The sequence below is a fragment of the Phasianus colchicus genome, chromosome 40 (assembly GCF_987193195.1).
Source record: "Phasianus colchicus chromosome 40, bPhaCol1.hap1.1, whole genome shotgun sequence".
In the NCBI taxonomy this organism is placed as follows: domain Eukaryota; kingdom Metazoa; phylum Chordata; class Aves; order Galliformes; family Phasianidae; genus Phasianus; species Phasianus colchicus.
Window position 1 is genome coordinate 1204208 of NC_143475.1, and position 17580 is coordinate 1221787.

Here is a 17580-nt window from a genome sequence, read left to right on the forward strand (position 1 = left end):
GGAGGGGGGGTGGGGGGACGGACGGGTGTCACATGGAGTCACCACCACCATGTCACCCCGCTGCGGTGTCACCCCGCTGTTGTGTCACCACGGGTCTGTGTATGGCAACACCGCGTTCCCATCTCTATGACCCTTCTGGTAGAGGTTGAGAGGAGGTTGTAGTGGAGGACCTGATGGACCGTGTCACTTCCGTGTCACCTCTGTGTCACCACCGTGTCACCCGTACCACCTCCGTGTCACCATTTGTCACCTCTGTGTCACCTCCATGTCACCACGTGTCTATGCATGGCAACACCACGTCCCCATCTCTATGGCTCCTCTGGTTGACGTTGGCCAATGAGAGGAGGTTGGGGTGGAGGACCTGATGGCCCATGTCACCTCCGTGTCACCTCCGTGTCACCTGTATCACATCTATGTCACCATTTGTCACCTCTGTGTCACCTCCATGTCACCACGTGTCCACGTATGGCAACACCGTGTTCCCATCTCTATGACCCTTCTGGTTGATTCTGGCCAATAGAGGAGGTTGTGGTGGAGGACCTGATGGCCCATGTCACCTCCATGTCACCTGTACCACCTCCATGTCACCATTTGTCACCTCTGTGTCACCTCCATGTCACCACATGTCCACGTATGGCAACACCGTGTTCCCATCTCTATGACCCTTCCAGTTGATTCTGGCCAATAGAGGAGGTTGTGGTGGAGGACCTGATGGCCCATGTCACCTCTGTGTCACCTCCATGTCACCGTGTGTCACCTCTGTGTCACCTCCATATCACCACACGTCCACATATGGCAACACCACGTCCCCATCTCTATGGCTCCTCTGGTTGACGTTGGCCAATGAGAGGAGGTTGGGGTGGAGGATCTGATGGCCCGTGTCACCTCCGTGTCACCTGTATCACATCTATGTCACCATTTGTCACCTCTGTGTCACCTCCATGTCACCACATGTCCACGTATGGCAACACCGTGTTCCCATCTCTATGACCCTTCCAGTTGATTCTGGCCAATAGAGGAGGTTGTGGTGGAGGACCTGATGGCCCATGTCACCTCCATGTCACCTCCATGTCACCGTGTGTCACCTCTGTGTCACCTCCATGTCACCACATGTCCACGTATGGCAACACCGTGTTCCCATCTCTATGACCCTTCTGGTTGATTCTGGCCAATAGAGGAGATTGTGGTAGAGAACCTGATGGCCCGTGTCACCTCCATGTCACCCGTACCACCTCCATGTCACCATTTGTCACCTCTGTGTCACCTCCATGTCACCACACATCCACGTATGGCAACACCACGTCCCCATCTCTATGGCTCCTCTGGTTGACATTGGCCAATGAGAGGAGGTTGTGGTGGAGGACCTGATGGACCGTGTCACCTCCGTGTCACCTGTATCACATCTATGTCACCATTTGTCACCTCTGTGTCACCTCCATGTCACCACGTGTCCACGTATGGCAACACCGCGTTCCCATCTCTATGACCCTTCCAGTTGATTCTGGCCAATAGAGGAGGTTGTGGTGGAGGACCTGATGGCCCATGTCACCTCCGTGTCACCTCCATGTCACCGTGTGTCACCTCTGTGTCACCTCCATATCACCACACGTCCACATATGGCAACACCACGTCCCCATCTCTATGGCTCCTCTGGTTGACATTGGCCAATGAGAGGAGGTTGTGGTGGAGGACCTGATGGCCCGTGTCACCTCCGTGTCACCTGTACCACCTCCGTGTCACCATTTGTCACCTCTGTGTCACCTCCATGTCACCACGTGTCTATGCATGGCAACACCACGTCCCCATCTCTATGGCTCCTCTGGTTGACGTTGGCCAATGAGAGGAGGTTGTGGTGGAGGACCTGATGGACCGTGTCACCTCCGTGTCACCTGTATCACATCTATGTCACCATATGTCACCTCTGTGTCACCTCCATGTCACCACGTGTCCACGTATGGCAACACCGTGTTCCCATCTCTATGACCCTTCCAGTTGATTCTGGCCAATAGAGGAGGTTGTGGTGGAGGACCTGATGGCCCATGTCACCTCCGTGTCACCTCCATGTCACCGTGTGTCACCTCTGTGTCACCTCCATATCACCACACGTCCACATATGGCAACACCACGTCCCCATCTCTATGGCTCCTCTGGTTGACGTTGGCCAATGAGAGGAGGTTGGGGTGGAAGACCTGATGGCCCGTGTCACCTCCATGTCACCCGTACCACCTCCATGTCACCACGTGTCACCTCTGTGTCACCTCCATGTCACCAAGTGTCCATCCATGGAAAAACCACGTCCCCATCTCTATGACCCCTCTGGTTGACACTGGCCAATGAGAGGAGGTTGTGGTGGAGGACCTGACGTCCTGTGTCACCTCCGTGTCGCTTCCATGTCACCTGTATGACCTCCATGTCCCCACACGTCACCCCCCGTGTCCCCCCCGTGTCCCCACCTTGTGATCTTTGCCGTCCACCTCATACACAGAGATGTTGCTCTTGCGGTAGATCTCGCGTCCTGGCGGCTGTCTCCATTGGCACTGACCCTGGGGACAACCACACACATGTCACACGCGTGTCACACGTGTCCCCAAGCGTGTCACACGCGTGTCACCCACCGCACGGATGCGGTTGGGCTCCGATTTTCAGAGCAACGCCCGCAGAACCAAACGTGGGTCCCACATGTCCACGTCCCCACACGTCCCATGTGCCCCCTAAGTGTGTCATACATGTAGCTAAGTGTGTCACACGTGTCCCCAAGCATGTCACACATGTGTCACCCACCACACGGTTGTGGCTGGGCTCCAATTTTCAGAGCAACACACAGAGAACCAAATGTGGGTCCAACATGTCCATGTCCTCACATGTCTTGTGTGTCCCCTGAGCGTGTCACAGATCTCTAAGTGTGTCACACATGTCCCCAAGCGCGTCACGTGTGTCACCGACCACACAGATGCAACTGGTGTTCAGTTTTCCAGGCAACACCCGCAGACCCAATCGTGGGTCCCACGTATCTACACCCCCACGTGTCCCACGCGCCCCCTAAGCGTGTCACACGCGTGTCATGGCATGTCACACATGTCCCTAAGCACGTCACGTGTGTTCCTAAGCGTGTCACCCACCACACAGATGCAGTTCGGCTCCAATTTTTGAGGCAACACACAGAGAACCAAACGTGGGTCCCACATGTCTACGTCCCCACGTTTTGTGCGTCCCCTAAGCGTGTCACAGATGTTCCTAAGTGTGTCACACGTCTCCAAGTGTGTCACACGTGTCCCCAAGCATGTCACACGCGTGTCACCCACCGCACGGATGCAGTTGGGCTCCAATTTTCAGAGCAACACCTGCAGAACCAAACGTGGGTCCCACGTATCCACACCCCCACGTGTCCCACGTGCCCCCCAAGCGTGTCACACACGTGTCGTGGCATGTCACACATGTCCCTAAGCGTGTCACACGTGTTCCTAAGCGTGTCACCCACCACACAGATGCAGTTGGGGTTCAGTTTTCGGGGCAACACCTGCAGACCCAATCGTGGATCCCACGTATCCACATCCCCACATGTCCCACGTGCCCCCTAAGCGTGTCACACGCGTGTCATGGCATGTCAAACATGTTCTCAAGCGTGTCACACGTGTTCCTAAGCATGTCACCCACCACACAGATGCAGCTGGGGTTCAGTTTTTGGGGCAACACCCGCAGACCCAATCGTGGGTCCCACGTATCTACACCCCCACGTGTCCCACGTGCCCCCTAAGCGTGTCACACGCGTGTCATGGCATGTCACACATGTCCCTAAGCACGTCACGTGTGTTCCTAAGCGTGTCACCCACCACACAGATGCAGTTGGGCTCCAATTTTTGAGGCAACACACAGAGAACCAAACATGGGTCCCACATGTCTACGTCCCCACGTTTTGTGCGTCCCCAAGCGTGTCACAGATGTTCCTAAGTGTGTCACACGTCTCCAAGTGTGTCACACGTGTCCCCAAGCATGTCACACGCGTGTCACCCACCGCACGGATGCAGTTGGGCTCCAATTTTCAGAGCAACACCTGCAGAACCAAACGTGGGTCCCACGTATCCACATCCCCACGTGTCCCACGTGCCCCCTAAGCGTGTCACACGCGTGTCATGGCATGTCAAACATGTTTCCAAGCGTGTCACACATGTTCCTAAGCGTGTCACCCACCACACTGATGCAGTTGGGGTTCAGTTTTTGGGGCAACACCTGCAGACCCAATCGTGGATCCCACGTATCCACACCCCCACGTGTCCCACGTTCCCCCTAAGTGTGTCACACGCGTGTCATGGCATGTCAAACATGTTTCCAAGCGTATCACACGTGTTCCTAAGCGTGTCACCCACCACACAGATGCAGTTGGGGTTCAGTTTTCGGGGCAACACCCGCAGACCCAATCATGGGTCCCACGTATCCACACCCCCACGTGTCCCACGTGCCCCCCAAGCGTGTCACACGCGTGTCGTGGCATGTCAAACGTGTTCCCAAGTGTGTCACACGTGTTCCTAAGCGTGTCACCCACCACACTGATGCAGTTGGGGTTCAGTTTTTGGGGCAACACCTGCAGACCCAATCGTGGATCCCACGTATCCACACCCCCACGTGTCCCACGTTCCCCCCAACGTGTCACACGCGTGTCGTGGCGTGTCACACGCGTCACCCACCAGGTGGAGGCGGTAGGTGCGCTCGTACTTCATGTACTTGAGGCAATACTCGCAGATCCACAGCTTGGGCTGCTTCCCATAATCCTCAGGGAAGGGGGAGAAATACCAGGCGTCGATCTCAAAGTGCCCGATGTGGATTTTATCCACGTATTTCACTTTGGTGATCTGAAAAACGGGGCGAAAAACGGCGTTTTTGGGGCTCCTCCTCACATCCCGGGATCCCCCTGGGGATGGGGGGGGGTTGTGGAGGGAGGGGGGAGAGGAGATTTGGGGAGAAACGAGGCGGTTTTGGGGTCAGACTCACCGCTTCGTGCTCCTTCTCCAGCGCTGCCGTGGTCGGGTCCATCTCTGCGTAGGTCTGGGGGTCCCAGTAAAACCCAGTGGGTCCCAGTTGCCCCCCCAGTCCTTCCCAGTCCCCTCCCAGTTGCCCCCCAGTCACCCCAGTCCCCTCCCAGATGCCTTCAGTCCCTCCCAGTTGCCCCCCAGTTACCCCAAAGTCCCTCCCAGTTGCCTCCCACATGCCCCCAGTTCCCTTCCAGTCGCCCCCAGTCTCTCCCAGTTGCCCCCAGTCCCCTCCCAGTCATCCCCAGCTCCCTCCCACTCGCCCCAGTCTCTCCCAGTTACCTCTCAGTTGCCCCCAGTCCCTCCCAGTTGCCCCCAAGTTGCCCCCAAGTCCCTCCCAGTTGCTCCCAGTCCCCCCAAGTCCCTCCCATTTCCCTCCCAGTCGTCCCCAGTTCCCTCCCAGTCATCCCCAGCTCCCTCCCAGTCACCCCAGTCTCTCCCAGTCACCTCCCAGTTGCTCCCAGTCCCCTCAAGTCCCTCCCAGTTGCCTCCCAGATGCCCCCAGTTCCCTCCCAGTTGCCCCCAGCTCCCTCCCACTCGCCCCAGTCTCTCCCAGTCACCTCCCAGTTACATCCAGTCCCCCCAAGTCCCTCCCAGATGTCCCCAGTTCCCTCCCAGTTGCCCCCAGTCCCTCCCAGTCACCTCCCAGTTGCCCCCCCAGCCACTTCCAGTCCCTCCCAGTTGTCCCCAGTCTCTCCCAGTTGCCTCCCACATGCCCCCAGTTCCCTCCCAGCCATCCCCAGCCTCTCTCAGTCATCTCCAGTCCCTCCCAGTTGCACCAGCCCCTTCCAGTCCCTCCCAGTCGCCCCCCCAGTCTCTCCCAGTTGTCCCCCAGTCCCTCCCAGTCCCACCCCCAGTCCCTTCCAGTTCCACCCCCAGTCCCTTCCAGTTGTTCCCAGTTTTTCCTAGTTGCCCTCCCAGTCCCTCCCAGTCACTCCAGTCCCTTCCAGTTGCCCCCCAGTCCCTCCCGGTTGCCCCCAGTCCCTTCCAGCCTCTCCCAGTCAACTCCAGTCCCTCCCAGTCACCCCCTGTCCCTCCCAGTCCCCTCCCTGTTGCCCCCAGTCCTTTCCAGTCTCCTCCCAGTTGCTTCCCCAGCCCCTTCCAGTTGTCCCCAGTCATCCCAGTTGCACCCCAGTCCCTTGGTCTCTCCCAGTTGCCCCAGTCTCTCCCAGTTGTCTCCAGTCCCACCCAGTTGCCTCCCAGTCCCTCCCAGTTGCCTCTCAGTTGCCCCAGCTCCTCCCAGTCACCCCCCGTTCCCTCCCAGTTGCCCCAGTCCCTTCCAGTCTCTCCCAGTTGCCCCCCAGTCCCTCCCAGTTGCCTCCCAGTCTCTCCCAGTCCCTCCCACTTCCCTCCTAGTTGCCCCCAGTCCCTCCCAGTCCCATCCTGGTTGCTCCCCCATCCCTCCCAGTAGCTCCCATCCCTCCCAGTCTCCTCCCAATCCCTCCCAGTTCCTCCCCAGCCACCTTAAGTCCCTCCCAGTCTCCTCCCAGTTTCCCCCAGTTCCCTCCCAGTTCCCCCCCCCCAACCTTCTGCACGTGGTTGATCTCATCGTGTTTCCGTTTTTGGTTCCGGGTGATTTTTCTCTCCGGTTGTTCTGGGAGTTCCCCCAAAAACTGTTCCGAGTTTTTCTGCACGGCGTCCTTCAGCGTTTTGCTCAACGCCAGTCGGTTCCGGTCCACCCATTCGTCCAGGCGGCGGTTAACTGGGAGAACTGGGAGCTCAGCACAATCCTATAGAGACCCTATGGGGCCTTATGGGGCTCGGGGGTGGATTTGGGGCAATTTGGGGCAATTTCAGGGGATTTGGGGTGTTTTTGGGGGGGCTGAGATGGAGCTGGAGGAGTTACAGGCAACTACCATCCATCCCAAGCAGTGGTGAACTGGGAGCACTGGGAGCTCAGCACAACCCTATAGAGACCCTATGGGGCCTTATGGGGCTCAGGGGTGGATTTGGGGCATTTTGGGGCAATTTCAGGGGATTTGGGAGGTTTTGGGGTGGTGGAGGTGGAGCTGGAGGACTTACAGTCAACCACCATCCATCCCAAGCGGTGGTGAACTGGGAGCACTGGGAGATCAGCACGGCCTTATAGCGACCCTATAGAGATCCTAAAGAACCCTATGGGGCTCGGGGGTGGATTTGGGGCATTTTGGGGCAATTTCAGGGGATTTGGGTTGTTTCTGGGGTGGTGGAGGTGGAGGACTTACAGTCAACCACCATCCATCCCAAGCGGTGGTGAACTGGGAGCACTGGGAGATCAGCACGGCCTATAGCGACCCTATAGAGATCCTAAAGAACCCTATGGGGCTTGGGAAGTGGATTTGGGGCAATTTGGGGCAATTTCAGGGGATTTGGGGTGTTTCTGGGGTGTTTGGAGGACTTACAGGCAACCACCATCCATCCCAAGCGGTGGTGAACTGGGAGCACTGGGAGCTCAGCACAACCCTAGAGCGACCCTTTAGGACCCTATGGGGTTCAGGGGTGGATTTGGGGCAATTTGGGGCTATTTTAGGGGATTTGGGGTGTTTTTGGGGTGGCGGAGGTGGAGCTGGAGGACTTACAGGCAACTACCATCCATCCCAAGCGGTGGTGAACTGGGAGCACTGGGAGCTCAGCACAACCCTATAGCGACCCTATAGAGATCCTAAAGAACCCTATGGGGTTCAGGTGTGGATTTGGGGCCATTTTAGGGGATTTAGGGTGTTTTTTGGGGTGTTGGAGGACTTACAGTCAACCACCGTTCATCTCAAGTTGCGGTGAGCTGGGAGCTGACACTGCCCTATAGCGACCCTTTAGGATCTCATGGGGTTCAGGGGTGGATTTGGGGCAATCTGGGGCAATTTCAGGGGATTTGGGGTGTTTCTGGGGTGTTTGGAGGACTTACAGGCAACCACCATCCATCCCAAGCGGTGGTGAACTGGGATCACTGGGAGCTCAGCACAACCCTATAGTGACCCTATGGGGCCTTATGGGGCACGGGGGTGGATTTGGGGCAATTTGGGGCAATTTCAGGGGATTTGGGGTGTTTCTGGGGTGTTTGGAGGACTTACAGGCAACCACCATCCATCCCAAGCGGTGGTGAACTGGGAGCACTGGGAGCTCAGCATGGCCCTAGAGCGACCCTATGGGGCCTTATGGGGCTTGGGAAGTGGATTTGGGGCAATTTGGGGCCATTTCAGGGGATTTGGGGAGGTTTTGGGGTGGTGGAGGTGGAGCTGGAGGACTTACAGTCAACCACCATCCATCCCAAGCCGTGGTGAACTGGGAGCACCTGGAACTCAGCACAACCCTATAACAACCCTATAGAGATCCTATAATGCCCTATAGGGTTTGAGAAGTGGATTTGGGGCAATTTGAGAAGATTTGGGGTGATTTTAAGGAATTCAGGGTGTTTTTGGGGTGTTGGAGGACTCACAGTCACCCGCCCTCCTGGTGGTGAACTACAAGCAGTAGGAGCTCAGCAGAGCTGTGGGGAGGGGTGACCTGGATGGGGTTATGGGGGCTTTGTGGGTATTTTGGTGGGGTGGGGGATACGGGGTTTTTTTTGGGGGTGGGATTTGGGGTCCGTCGGGGGTATTTGGGGTGTTTGGAGGACTTACAGCCGACGTAGTGCACGTAGAACTCCTCACGCCCCTCCTGCTCGTTCAGCCGCGACTGAATCACCTCCGCTGAGTCTGGAGGGGGGAAGGGGGGGAAACAGTGGGATCAGGGACCCCATAGCAACCCCACAGAGCCCCCAAAACCCCATAGGGGCCCCACAGAGTCCACAAAACCCCACAGAGCCCCCAAAACCCCCCAGAATCCCCAAAACCCCATAGTGGCCCCACAGAGTCCCCAAAACCCCCCGGAATCCCCAAAACCCTATAGGGACCCCACAGAGTCCCCAAAACCCCACAGAGCTCCCCAAAACCCCATAGGGGCCCCACAGAGCTCCCCAAAACACACTGAGCCCCATAGAGACCCCAAAACCCCATAGGGCCATGTTAAACCCTATAGGCCCCCATTATACCCCATAGGGCCCCATAGAACCCCATAATGCCCCACAGGCCCCATAGGACCCCATTATACCCCATAGGGCCCCATAGAACCCCATAGGCCCCCATTATGCCCCATAGGGCCCCACAGACCCCATAGGAACCCCAAAGGGGCCCCATAGGCCCCCATTATGCCCCATAGGGCCCCCATTATACCCCATAGGGCCCCATAGAACCCCATGGGCCCCCATTATGCCCCATAGGCCCCCATTACGCCCCATAGGCCCCCATTATGCCCCATAGGGCCCCACAGACCCCATAGGAACCCCATAGGGCCCCAAAGGCCCCCATTATGCTCCATAGGCCCCCATTATGCCCCATAGGGCCCCCATTATACCCCATAGGGCCCCATAGAACCCCATGGGCCCCCATTATGCCCCATAGGCCCCCATTACGCCCCATAGGCCCCCATTATGCCCCATAGGGCCCCACAGACCCCATAGGAACCCCATAGGGCCCCAAAGGCCCCCATTATGCTCCATAGGCCCCCATTATGCCCCATAGGGCCCCATAGAACCCCATAGGGCCCCATTATGCCCCATAGAGCCCCATAGACCGCCATTATACCCCATAATGCCCCATAGGCCCCCATTATGCCCCATAGGCCATCATAGGCCCCATAGGCCCCCATAGAACCCCATAGGGCCCCATTATGCCCCATAGAGACCCATTATGTCCCATAGGCCCCCATCATGCCCCATAGGCCCCATAGGGCCCCACAGACCCCATAGGAACCCCACAGGGCCCCATTCTGCCCCACAGGCCCCCATTATGCCTCCATTATGCCCCATTGCGCCCCATAATGCCCTATAGGCCCCCCTTATACTCCATTATGCCCCATAGGCCCCCATTATGCCCCATAGGGCCCCACAGATCCCATAGGGCCCCATAGGCCCCCATAATGCCCCATAGAGCCCCATAATGCCCCCATTCTGCTCCATAGGCCCTCATTCTGCCCCATAGGGCCCCATTCTGCCCCATAGGGCCCCATAGGCCCCCATAATGCCCCGTAGAGCCCCATAATGCCCCCATTCTGCTCCATAGGCCCCCATTATGCCCCATAGAGCCCCACAGGCCCCCATAATGCCCCACAGAGCCCCATAATGCCCCCATTCTGCCCCATAGGGCCCCATAGGCCCCCATTCTGCCCCATAGGCCCCCATAATGCCCCATAGGGCCCCATAGGGCCCCATTCTCCCCCATAGGCCCCCATTCTGCCCCATAGGCCCCCATTCTGCCCCATAGGGCCCCATAATGCCCCATAGGGCCCCATTCTGCCCCATAGGGCCCCATTCTCCCCCATAGGCCCCCATTCTGCCCCATAGGCCCCATTCTGCCCCATAGGCCCCATTATGTCCCATAGAGCCCCATTCTGCCCCATAGGGCCCCATTCTGCCCCATAGGGCCCCATTATACCCCATAGGGCCCCATAGGACCCCATTCTGCCCCATAGGCTCCCATTATACCCCATAGGGCCCCATAGGCCCCCATAATGCCCCACAGAGCCCCATAATGCCCCACAGAGCCCCATAATGCCCCCATTCTGCCCCATAGGCCCCCATTATGCCCCATAGGCCCCCATTATGCCCCATAGGGCCCCACAGGCCCCCATAATGCCCCACAGAGCCCCATAATGCCCCACAGAGCCCCATAATGCCCCCATTCTGCCCCATAGGGCCCCATAGGCCCCCATTCTGCCCCATAGGCCCCCATAATGCCCCATAGGGCCCCATAGGGCCCCATTCTCCCCCATAGGCCCCCATTCTGCCCCATAGGCCCCCATTCTGCCCCATAGGGCCCCATAATGCCCCATAGGGCCCCATTCTGCCCCATAGGGCCCCATTCTCCCCCATAGGCCCCCATTCTGCCCCATAGGCCCCATTCTGCCCCATAGGCCCCATTATGTCCCATAGAGCCCCATTCTGCCCCATAGGGCCCCATTCTGCCCCATAGGCTCCCATTATACCCCATAGGGCCCCATAGGCCCCCATAATGCCCCACAGAGCCCCATAATGCCCCACAGAGCCCCATAATGCCCCCATTCTGCCCCATAGGCCCCCATTATGCCCCATAGGCCCCCATTATGCCCCATAGGGCCCCACAGGCCCCCATAATGCCCCACAGAGCCCCATAATGCCCCCATTCTGCCCCATAGGGCCCCATTCTGCCCCATAGAGCCCCACAGACCCCATAGGGCCCCACAGGCCCCCATTATGCCCCATAGGCTCCCATTATGCCCCATAGGCCCCCATTATACCCCATAGGGCCCCATAGGCCCCCATTCTGCCCCATAGGCCACCATTATGCCTCCATTATGCCCCATTGCGCCCCATAATGCCCTATAGGCCCCCCTTATACTCCATTATGCCCCATAGGCCCCCATTATGCCCCATAGGGCCCCACAGATCCCATAGGGCCCCATAGGCCCCCATAATGCCCCATAGAGCCCCATAATGCCCCCATTCTGCTCCATAGGCCCCCATTATGCCCCATAGGGCCCCACAGGCCCCCATAATGCCCCACAGAGCCCCATAATGCCCCCATTCTGCCCCATAGGGCCCCATAGGCCCCCATTCTGCCCCATAGGCCCCCATAATGCCCCATAGGCCCCCATTCTGCTCCATAGGCCCCCATTCTGCCCCATAGGGCCCCATTCTGCCCCATAGGCCCCCATTCTGCCCCATAGGCCCCCATTCCGCCCCATAGGCCCCCATTCCCCCCCCGCAGGCCGCACTCACGCCAGCTGCCGTCCGCCCTCCGGCACAAATAGGTTTCCCCGATCTCCACCGCCACTTCCGCTTCCCGAGGCGGGGGAGGAGGCGGCGGAGGAGGGGGAGGAGGCGGGGGGGGCCCGGGCCCCGCTTCTCCCCGGGGTGGGGTCGGGATCCGCACCGCCGCGCCGTTTTCCGCCGTTCCCGGAGGAACGGAGAGAACCGGAGGGTCCGCCATGATGGGGGGTGGGGAAGGGGGGGGTGAAGCGTCGCGCCGGAAGTGACGCGTGGCAGAAGCGGAAGTGGGGGTACAAAAGGAGGAATAAGAGAAAAATGGGTGGGGGGGTGCGTCGCGCCGGAAGTGACGCGTGGCAGAAGCGGAAGTGGGGCTACAAAGGGAGTGAGAGCAAGAAGTGGGTGGTGGCTAGACCGGAAGTTGACTAGTCACGTGATGCGTTGCTCGGAGACGGAGTGACGCCGCCTTCTGACCGAGGGCTTCGGGGAGGGCCCAGTATGGACCAGTATGGAACCAGTATGGCACCAGTATGGAACCAGTATGGACCGAAATGGAAGCAGTGTGGACCAGTAAGGAACCAGTATGGAACCAGTATGGACCAGTATAGACCAGTATGAATCATTATAGACCAGTATGGACCAGTGCAGAACCAGCATAGACCAGTATAGACCAGAATGGAACTAGTATGGCACCAGTATGGACCAGTATGAATCATTATAGACCAGTATGGATCAGTATGGAACCAGCAAAGACCAGTGTAGACCAGAATGGAACCAGTATGGACCAGTATGACACCAGTAGAGATCAGTATGGCACCAGTATAGACCAGTGTGGACCAGTGGGAACCACTATGGCACCAGTATGGACCAGTATGGATGAATAGGGACCAGTATGGCACCAGTAGGGACCAGTATGGATGAAGAGGGACCAGTATGGCACCAGTAGGGACCAGTATGGACCAGTAGAGACCAGTATGGCACCAGTATGGCACCAGTATGGACCACTATGGACCAGTAAGGACCAGTATGACACCAGTATGGCACCAGAATGGGACCAGTGGGCACCAGTATGGCACCAGTATGGACCACTATGGACCAGTGGGGACCAATAGGGACCAATATGGCACCAGTATGGCACCAGCATGGACCAGTATGGACCAGTGGGGACCAGTATGGCACCAGAATGGACCAGTATGACACCAGTATGGCACGAGTATGGCACCACTATGGACCACTATGGACCAGTAGGGACCAGTATGGCACCAGTATGGCACCAGTATGGCACCAGAATGGGACCAGTGGGCACCAGTATGGCACCAGTATGGACCAGCATGGACCAGTACGGACCACTATGGCACCAGTAGGGACCAGTATGGATGAATAGGGACCAGTATGGCACCAGCATGGACCAGTATGGACCAGTATGGCACCAGTATGGACCAGCATGGACCAGTAGGGACCAGTATGACACCAGTATGGCACCAGAATGGGACCAGTGGGCACCAGTATGGCACCAGTATGGACCAGTATGGACCAGTGGGGACCAATAGGGACCAATATGGCACCAGTATGGCACCAGCATGGACCAGTATGGACCAGTGGGGACCAGTATGGCACCAGAATGGACCAGTATGACACCAGTATGGCACCAGTATGGACCACTATGGACCAGTAGGGACCAGTATGGCACCAGTATGGCACCAGAATGGGACCAGTGGGCACCAGTATGGCACCAGTGGGGACCAATAGGGACCAATATGGCACCAGTATGGCACCAGTATGGACCAGTATGGACCAGCATGGACCAGTAGGGACCAATATGGCACCAGTATGGCACCAGTATGGCACCAGCATGGACCAGTATGGACCAGTGGGGACCAGTATGGCACCAGAATGGACCAGTATGACACCAGTATGACACCAGTATGGCACCAGTATGGACCACTATGGACCAGTAAGGACCAGTATGGCACCAGTATGGCACCAGAATGGGACCAGTGGGCACCAGTATGGCACCAGTATGGACCAGCATGGACCAGTATGACACCAGTATGGCACCAGTATGGACCACTATGGACCAGTAAGGACCAGTATGACACCAGTATGGCACCAGAATGGGACCAGTGGGCACCAGTATGGCACCAGTATGGACCAGTATGGACCAGTGGGGACCAATAGGGACCAATATGTCACCAGTATGGCACCAGTATGGCACCAGCATGGACCAGTATGGACCAGTGGGGACCAGTATGGCAACAGAATGGACCAGTATGACACCAGTATGGCACCAGTATGGACCACTATGGACCAGTAAGGACCAGTATGGCACCAGTATGGCACCAGAATGGGACCAGTGGGCACCAGTATGGCACCAGTATGGACCAGCATGGACCAGTAAGGACCAGTATGACACCAGTATGGCACCAGAATGGGACCAGTGGGCACCAGTATGGCACCAGTATGGACCAGTATGGACCAGTGGGGACCAATAGGGACCAATATGTCACCAGTATGGCACCAGTATGGCACCAGCATGGACCAGTATGGACCAGTGGGGACCAGTATGGCAACAGAATGGACCAGTATGACACCAGTATGACACCAGTATGGCACCAGTAGGGACCAGTATGGATGAATAGGGACCAGTATGGCACCAGCATGGACCAGTATGGACCAGTATGGCAACAGAATGGACCAGTATGACACCAGTATGGCACCAGAATGGCACCAGTATGGACCACTATGGACCAGTATGACACCAGTATGGCACCAGTATGGCACCAGAATGGGACCAGTGGGCACCAGTATGGCACCAGTAGGGACCAGTATGGACCAGTATGACACCAGTATGACACCAGTATGGCACCAGTAAGGGACCAGTATGGACGAATTGGGACCAGTATGGCACCAGTATGGACCAGCATGGACCAGTACGGACCAGTATGGCACCAGTAGGGACCAGTATGGACGAATTGGGACCAGTATGGCACCAGTATGGACCAGTATGGACCAGTAGGGACCAGTATGGCAACAGAATGGACCACTATGGACCAGTAAGGACCAGTGGGCACCAGTATGGCACCAGTATGGACCAGTGGGGACCAATAGGGACCAGTATGGCACCAGTATGACACCAGTATGGCACCAGTATGGCACCAGTATGGACCAGTATGGCACCAGTATGGCCGTCCCCCCCCCCAAGCCCCTCTGGCTCGCAGTCTCCATTTTAACCCCCTCCCCCACCGCTGCGCCGCTCCGCTGCTGCGGCACTTCCGCTTTCCGGCGGAAGCCCCGCCTACTCACTTCCGGTTCCGGCTGCTGGCGGCTGAGTGAGTGCTGGGGGGGGGGGGCGGCATTAAGGGCCGATCGGGGCGATTAATTGGGGGGCGCTAATTAATTCCGAATGGGGGAGAGCTAATTAATTAGGAACGCGGCAGCGCCGCGCGGCTCATTAACGGCGCGGGGTTAATTAACGGCGCGGGGCTCAGGGCAGTCCGTTGTAATCACTAATCGGTTAATTAGCCGCGCGCTAATTAATATGCACGGAGCTAATTAATATGCACGGTGTTAATTATACTCATTGCGGCGCACTGTATTCGTTGCACGCTGCTAATTAATATGCACGGTGCTAATTGCAGAGCATTGCACTCGTTGCACGGTGTTAATTGCAATTAACATGCACGGTGCTAATTAATATGCACGGTGCTAATTAATATGCACGGTGCTCATTGCGCGGCACTAATTACAGCGCGTGGTGCTAATTAATACGCACTAATTGGTGCTAATTGGACAGCACTGCATTCACTGCGCAGCGTTGCATTCGTTGCACGCTGCTAATTAATATGCATGGCGCTAATTAATATGCACGGTGCTCATTGTGCAGCACTAATTACAGTGCATGGTTCTAATTAATATGCACGGTGTTAATTGCAGGGCACGGCGTTAATTATACGGCATGGAACTCATTGCTGCAGTCATTGCACGCTGCTAATTAATATGCACGGCTCTAATCAATACGCACGGTGCTAATTAACATGCTCTAATTGGAGGTAATTGGACAGCACTGCATTCACTGCGCACCATTGCATTCGTTGCGCGCTGCTAATTGATATGCATGGTGCTAATTAATATGCACGGTGCTAATTAATATGCACGGTGCTCGTTGCGCGGCACTAATTACAGTGCATGGTGCTAATTAATATGCACGGTGCTAATTGCAGAGCATTGCACGCGTTGCACGGTGTTAATTGCAATTAACATGCACAGTGCTAATTAATATGCACGGTGCTCATTGCGCGGCACTAATTACAGCGCGTGGTGCTAATTAATACGCACTAATTGGTGCTAATTGGACAGCACTGCATTCACTGCGCAGCGTTGCATTTGTTGCACGCTGCTAATTAATATGCACGGTGCTAATTAATATGCACGGTGCTCGTTGCGCGGAACTAATTACAGTGCATGGTTCTAATTAATATGCACGGTGTTAATTGCAGGGCACGGCGTTAATTATACGGCATGGAACTCATTGCGGCGCGCTGCAGTCGTTGCACGCTGCTAATTAATATGCACGGGGCTAATTAATACGCACGGTGCTAATTAACATGCACGGTGCTCGTTGCGGGGCGCTAATTAATATGCACGGTGCTAATTAACATGCACTAATTGGAGGTAATTGGACAGCACTGCATTCACTGCGCAGCGTTGCATTCGTTGCATGCTGCTAATTAATATGCATGGCGCTAATTAATATGCACGGTGCTAATTGCACAGCATTGCATTCACTGCAAAACATTGCACTGATTGCGTGGTGTGAATTAATTGCAATGCTAATTAATTAACCGATTACCTAATCAATTACCGAAGGGATTAGCCAACTAATTAACCAACCAATTAGCCAATTAATGGACCAATTAACGAATTACTGCTGTTCTCTCCTTTCAGGGTGCCTCTGCTGCTGCCCATCCTCATTAAACCCCTAATGAAGGTGCTCATTAATGAAGAGCCGGTTAATTAGTGAGCCCCAATAAAGGAACTGATTAATTACTGAGCGCGTCCACCTAAAGAAGAAGATGGTTAATTACCGAAGGAGCTCGTTAATTACTGAGTGGATGCACCTAACGAAGGAGCTCATGAACTAATAAAGGAGCTATTTAAGTAACGAAGGAACTGGTTAATTAGCGGAGGAGCTGGTTAATTACTGATGAGATCCACCTAAGGAAGGAGTTGGTCAATTAGTGAAGGAGGCAGTTAATTAGCAAAGGACCTGGTTAATTACTGACCAGATCCACCTAAGGAAGAAACTGGTTAATTACCGAAGGAGGCGGTTAATTACCGAAGGTGCTCGTTAATTACTGAGCAGATCCACCTAAGGAAGAAGCTGGTTAATTACCGAAGGAGTTGATTAATTACCAGAGGAGGTGGTTAATTAGCAAATGACCTGGTTAATTACTGAACAGATCCACCTAACAAAAGAGGCGCTTAATTACTGAAGGAGCTGATTAATTACCGCAGGAGGTGGTTAATTACTGAACAGATCCAACTAAGAAAGGAGGCGATTAATTGCCAAAGGAGCTGATTAATTACCGAAGGAGCTGATTAATTATCAAAGGAGCTGATTAATTCCTGAGCAGATCCACCTAATAAAGGAGGCGGTTAATTACCGAGGGAACTGACTAATTACTGAAGGAGGCGGTTAATTACTGAAGGAGCTGATTAATTACCGAAGGAGCTGATTAATTCCTGCGCAGATCCACCTAACAAAGGAGGCGATTAATTACCGAAGCGCTGGTTAATTAC

At 55.9% G+C, this 17580-nt stretch overlaps 1 protein-coding gene and 1 long non-coding RNA gene across 2 annotated transcripts in view; both read right to left on the bottom strand.

Moving 5' to 3' along the window:
* The window catches only part of KAT8 (lysine acetyltransferase 8), a 28689-nt gene extending 16667 nt beyond the window's left edge, over positions 1 to 12022 (bottom strand). The window contains exons 1-6 of the mRNA XM_090130495.1: positions 11794 to 12022; positions 8621 to 8695; positions 6551 to 6726; positions 4987 to 5040; positions 4683 to 4847; positions 2454 to 2543 (exon numbers count right to left, since the gene is read on the bottom strand). Coding sequence (XP_089986621.1) covers positions 2454 to 2543; positions 4683 to 4847; positions 4987 to 5040; positions 6551 to 6726; positions 8621 to 8695; positions 11794 to 12004 — 771 coding nt within the window. The 5' untranslated portion in view covers positions 12005 to 12022. The remainder of the gene's footprint in view (positions 1 to 2453; positions 2544 to 4682; positions 4848 to 4986; positions 5041 to 6550; positions 6727 to 8620; positions 8696 to 11793) is intronic.
* On the bottom strand, positions 5 to 2447 carry LOC149913225 (uncharacterized). The gene is made up of 3 exons (XR_016461401.1): positions 1710 to 2447; positions 758 to 1560; positions 5 to 598 (listed from the first exon to the last, which is right to left on the bottom strand). It is a non-coding gene; the product is annotated as an uncharacterized LOC149913225 (long non-coding RNA).
* Positions 12023 to 17580: the final 5558 nt, after the last annotated feature.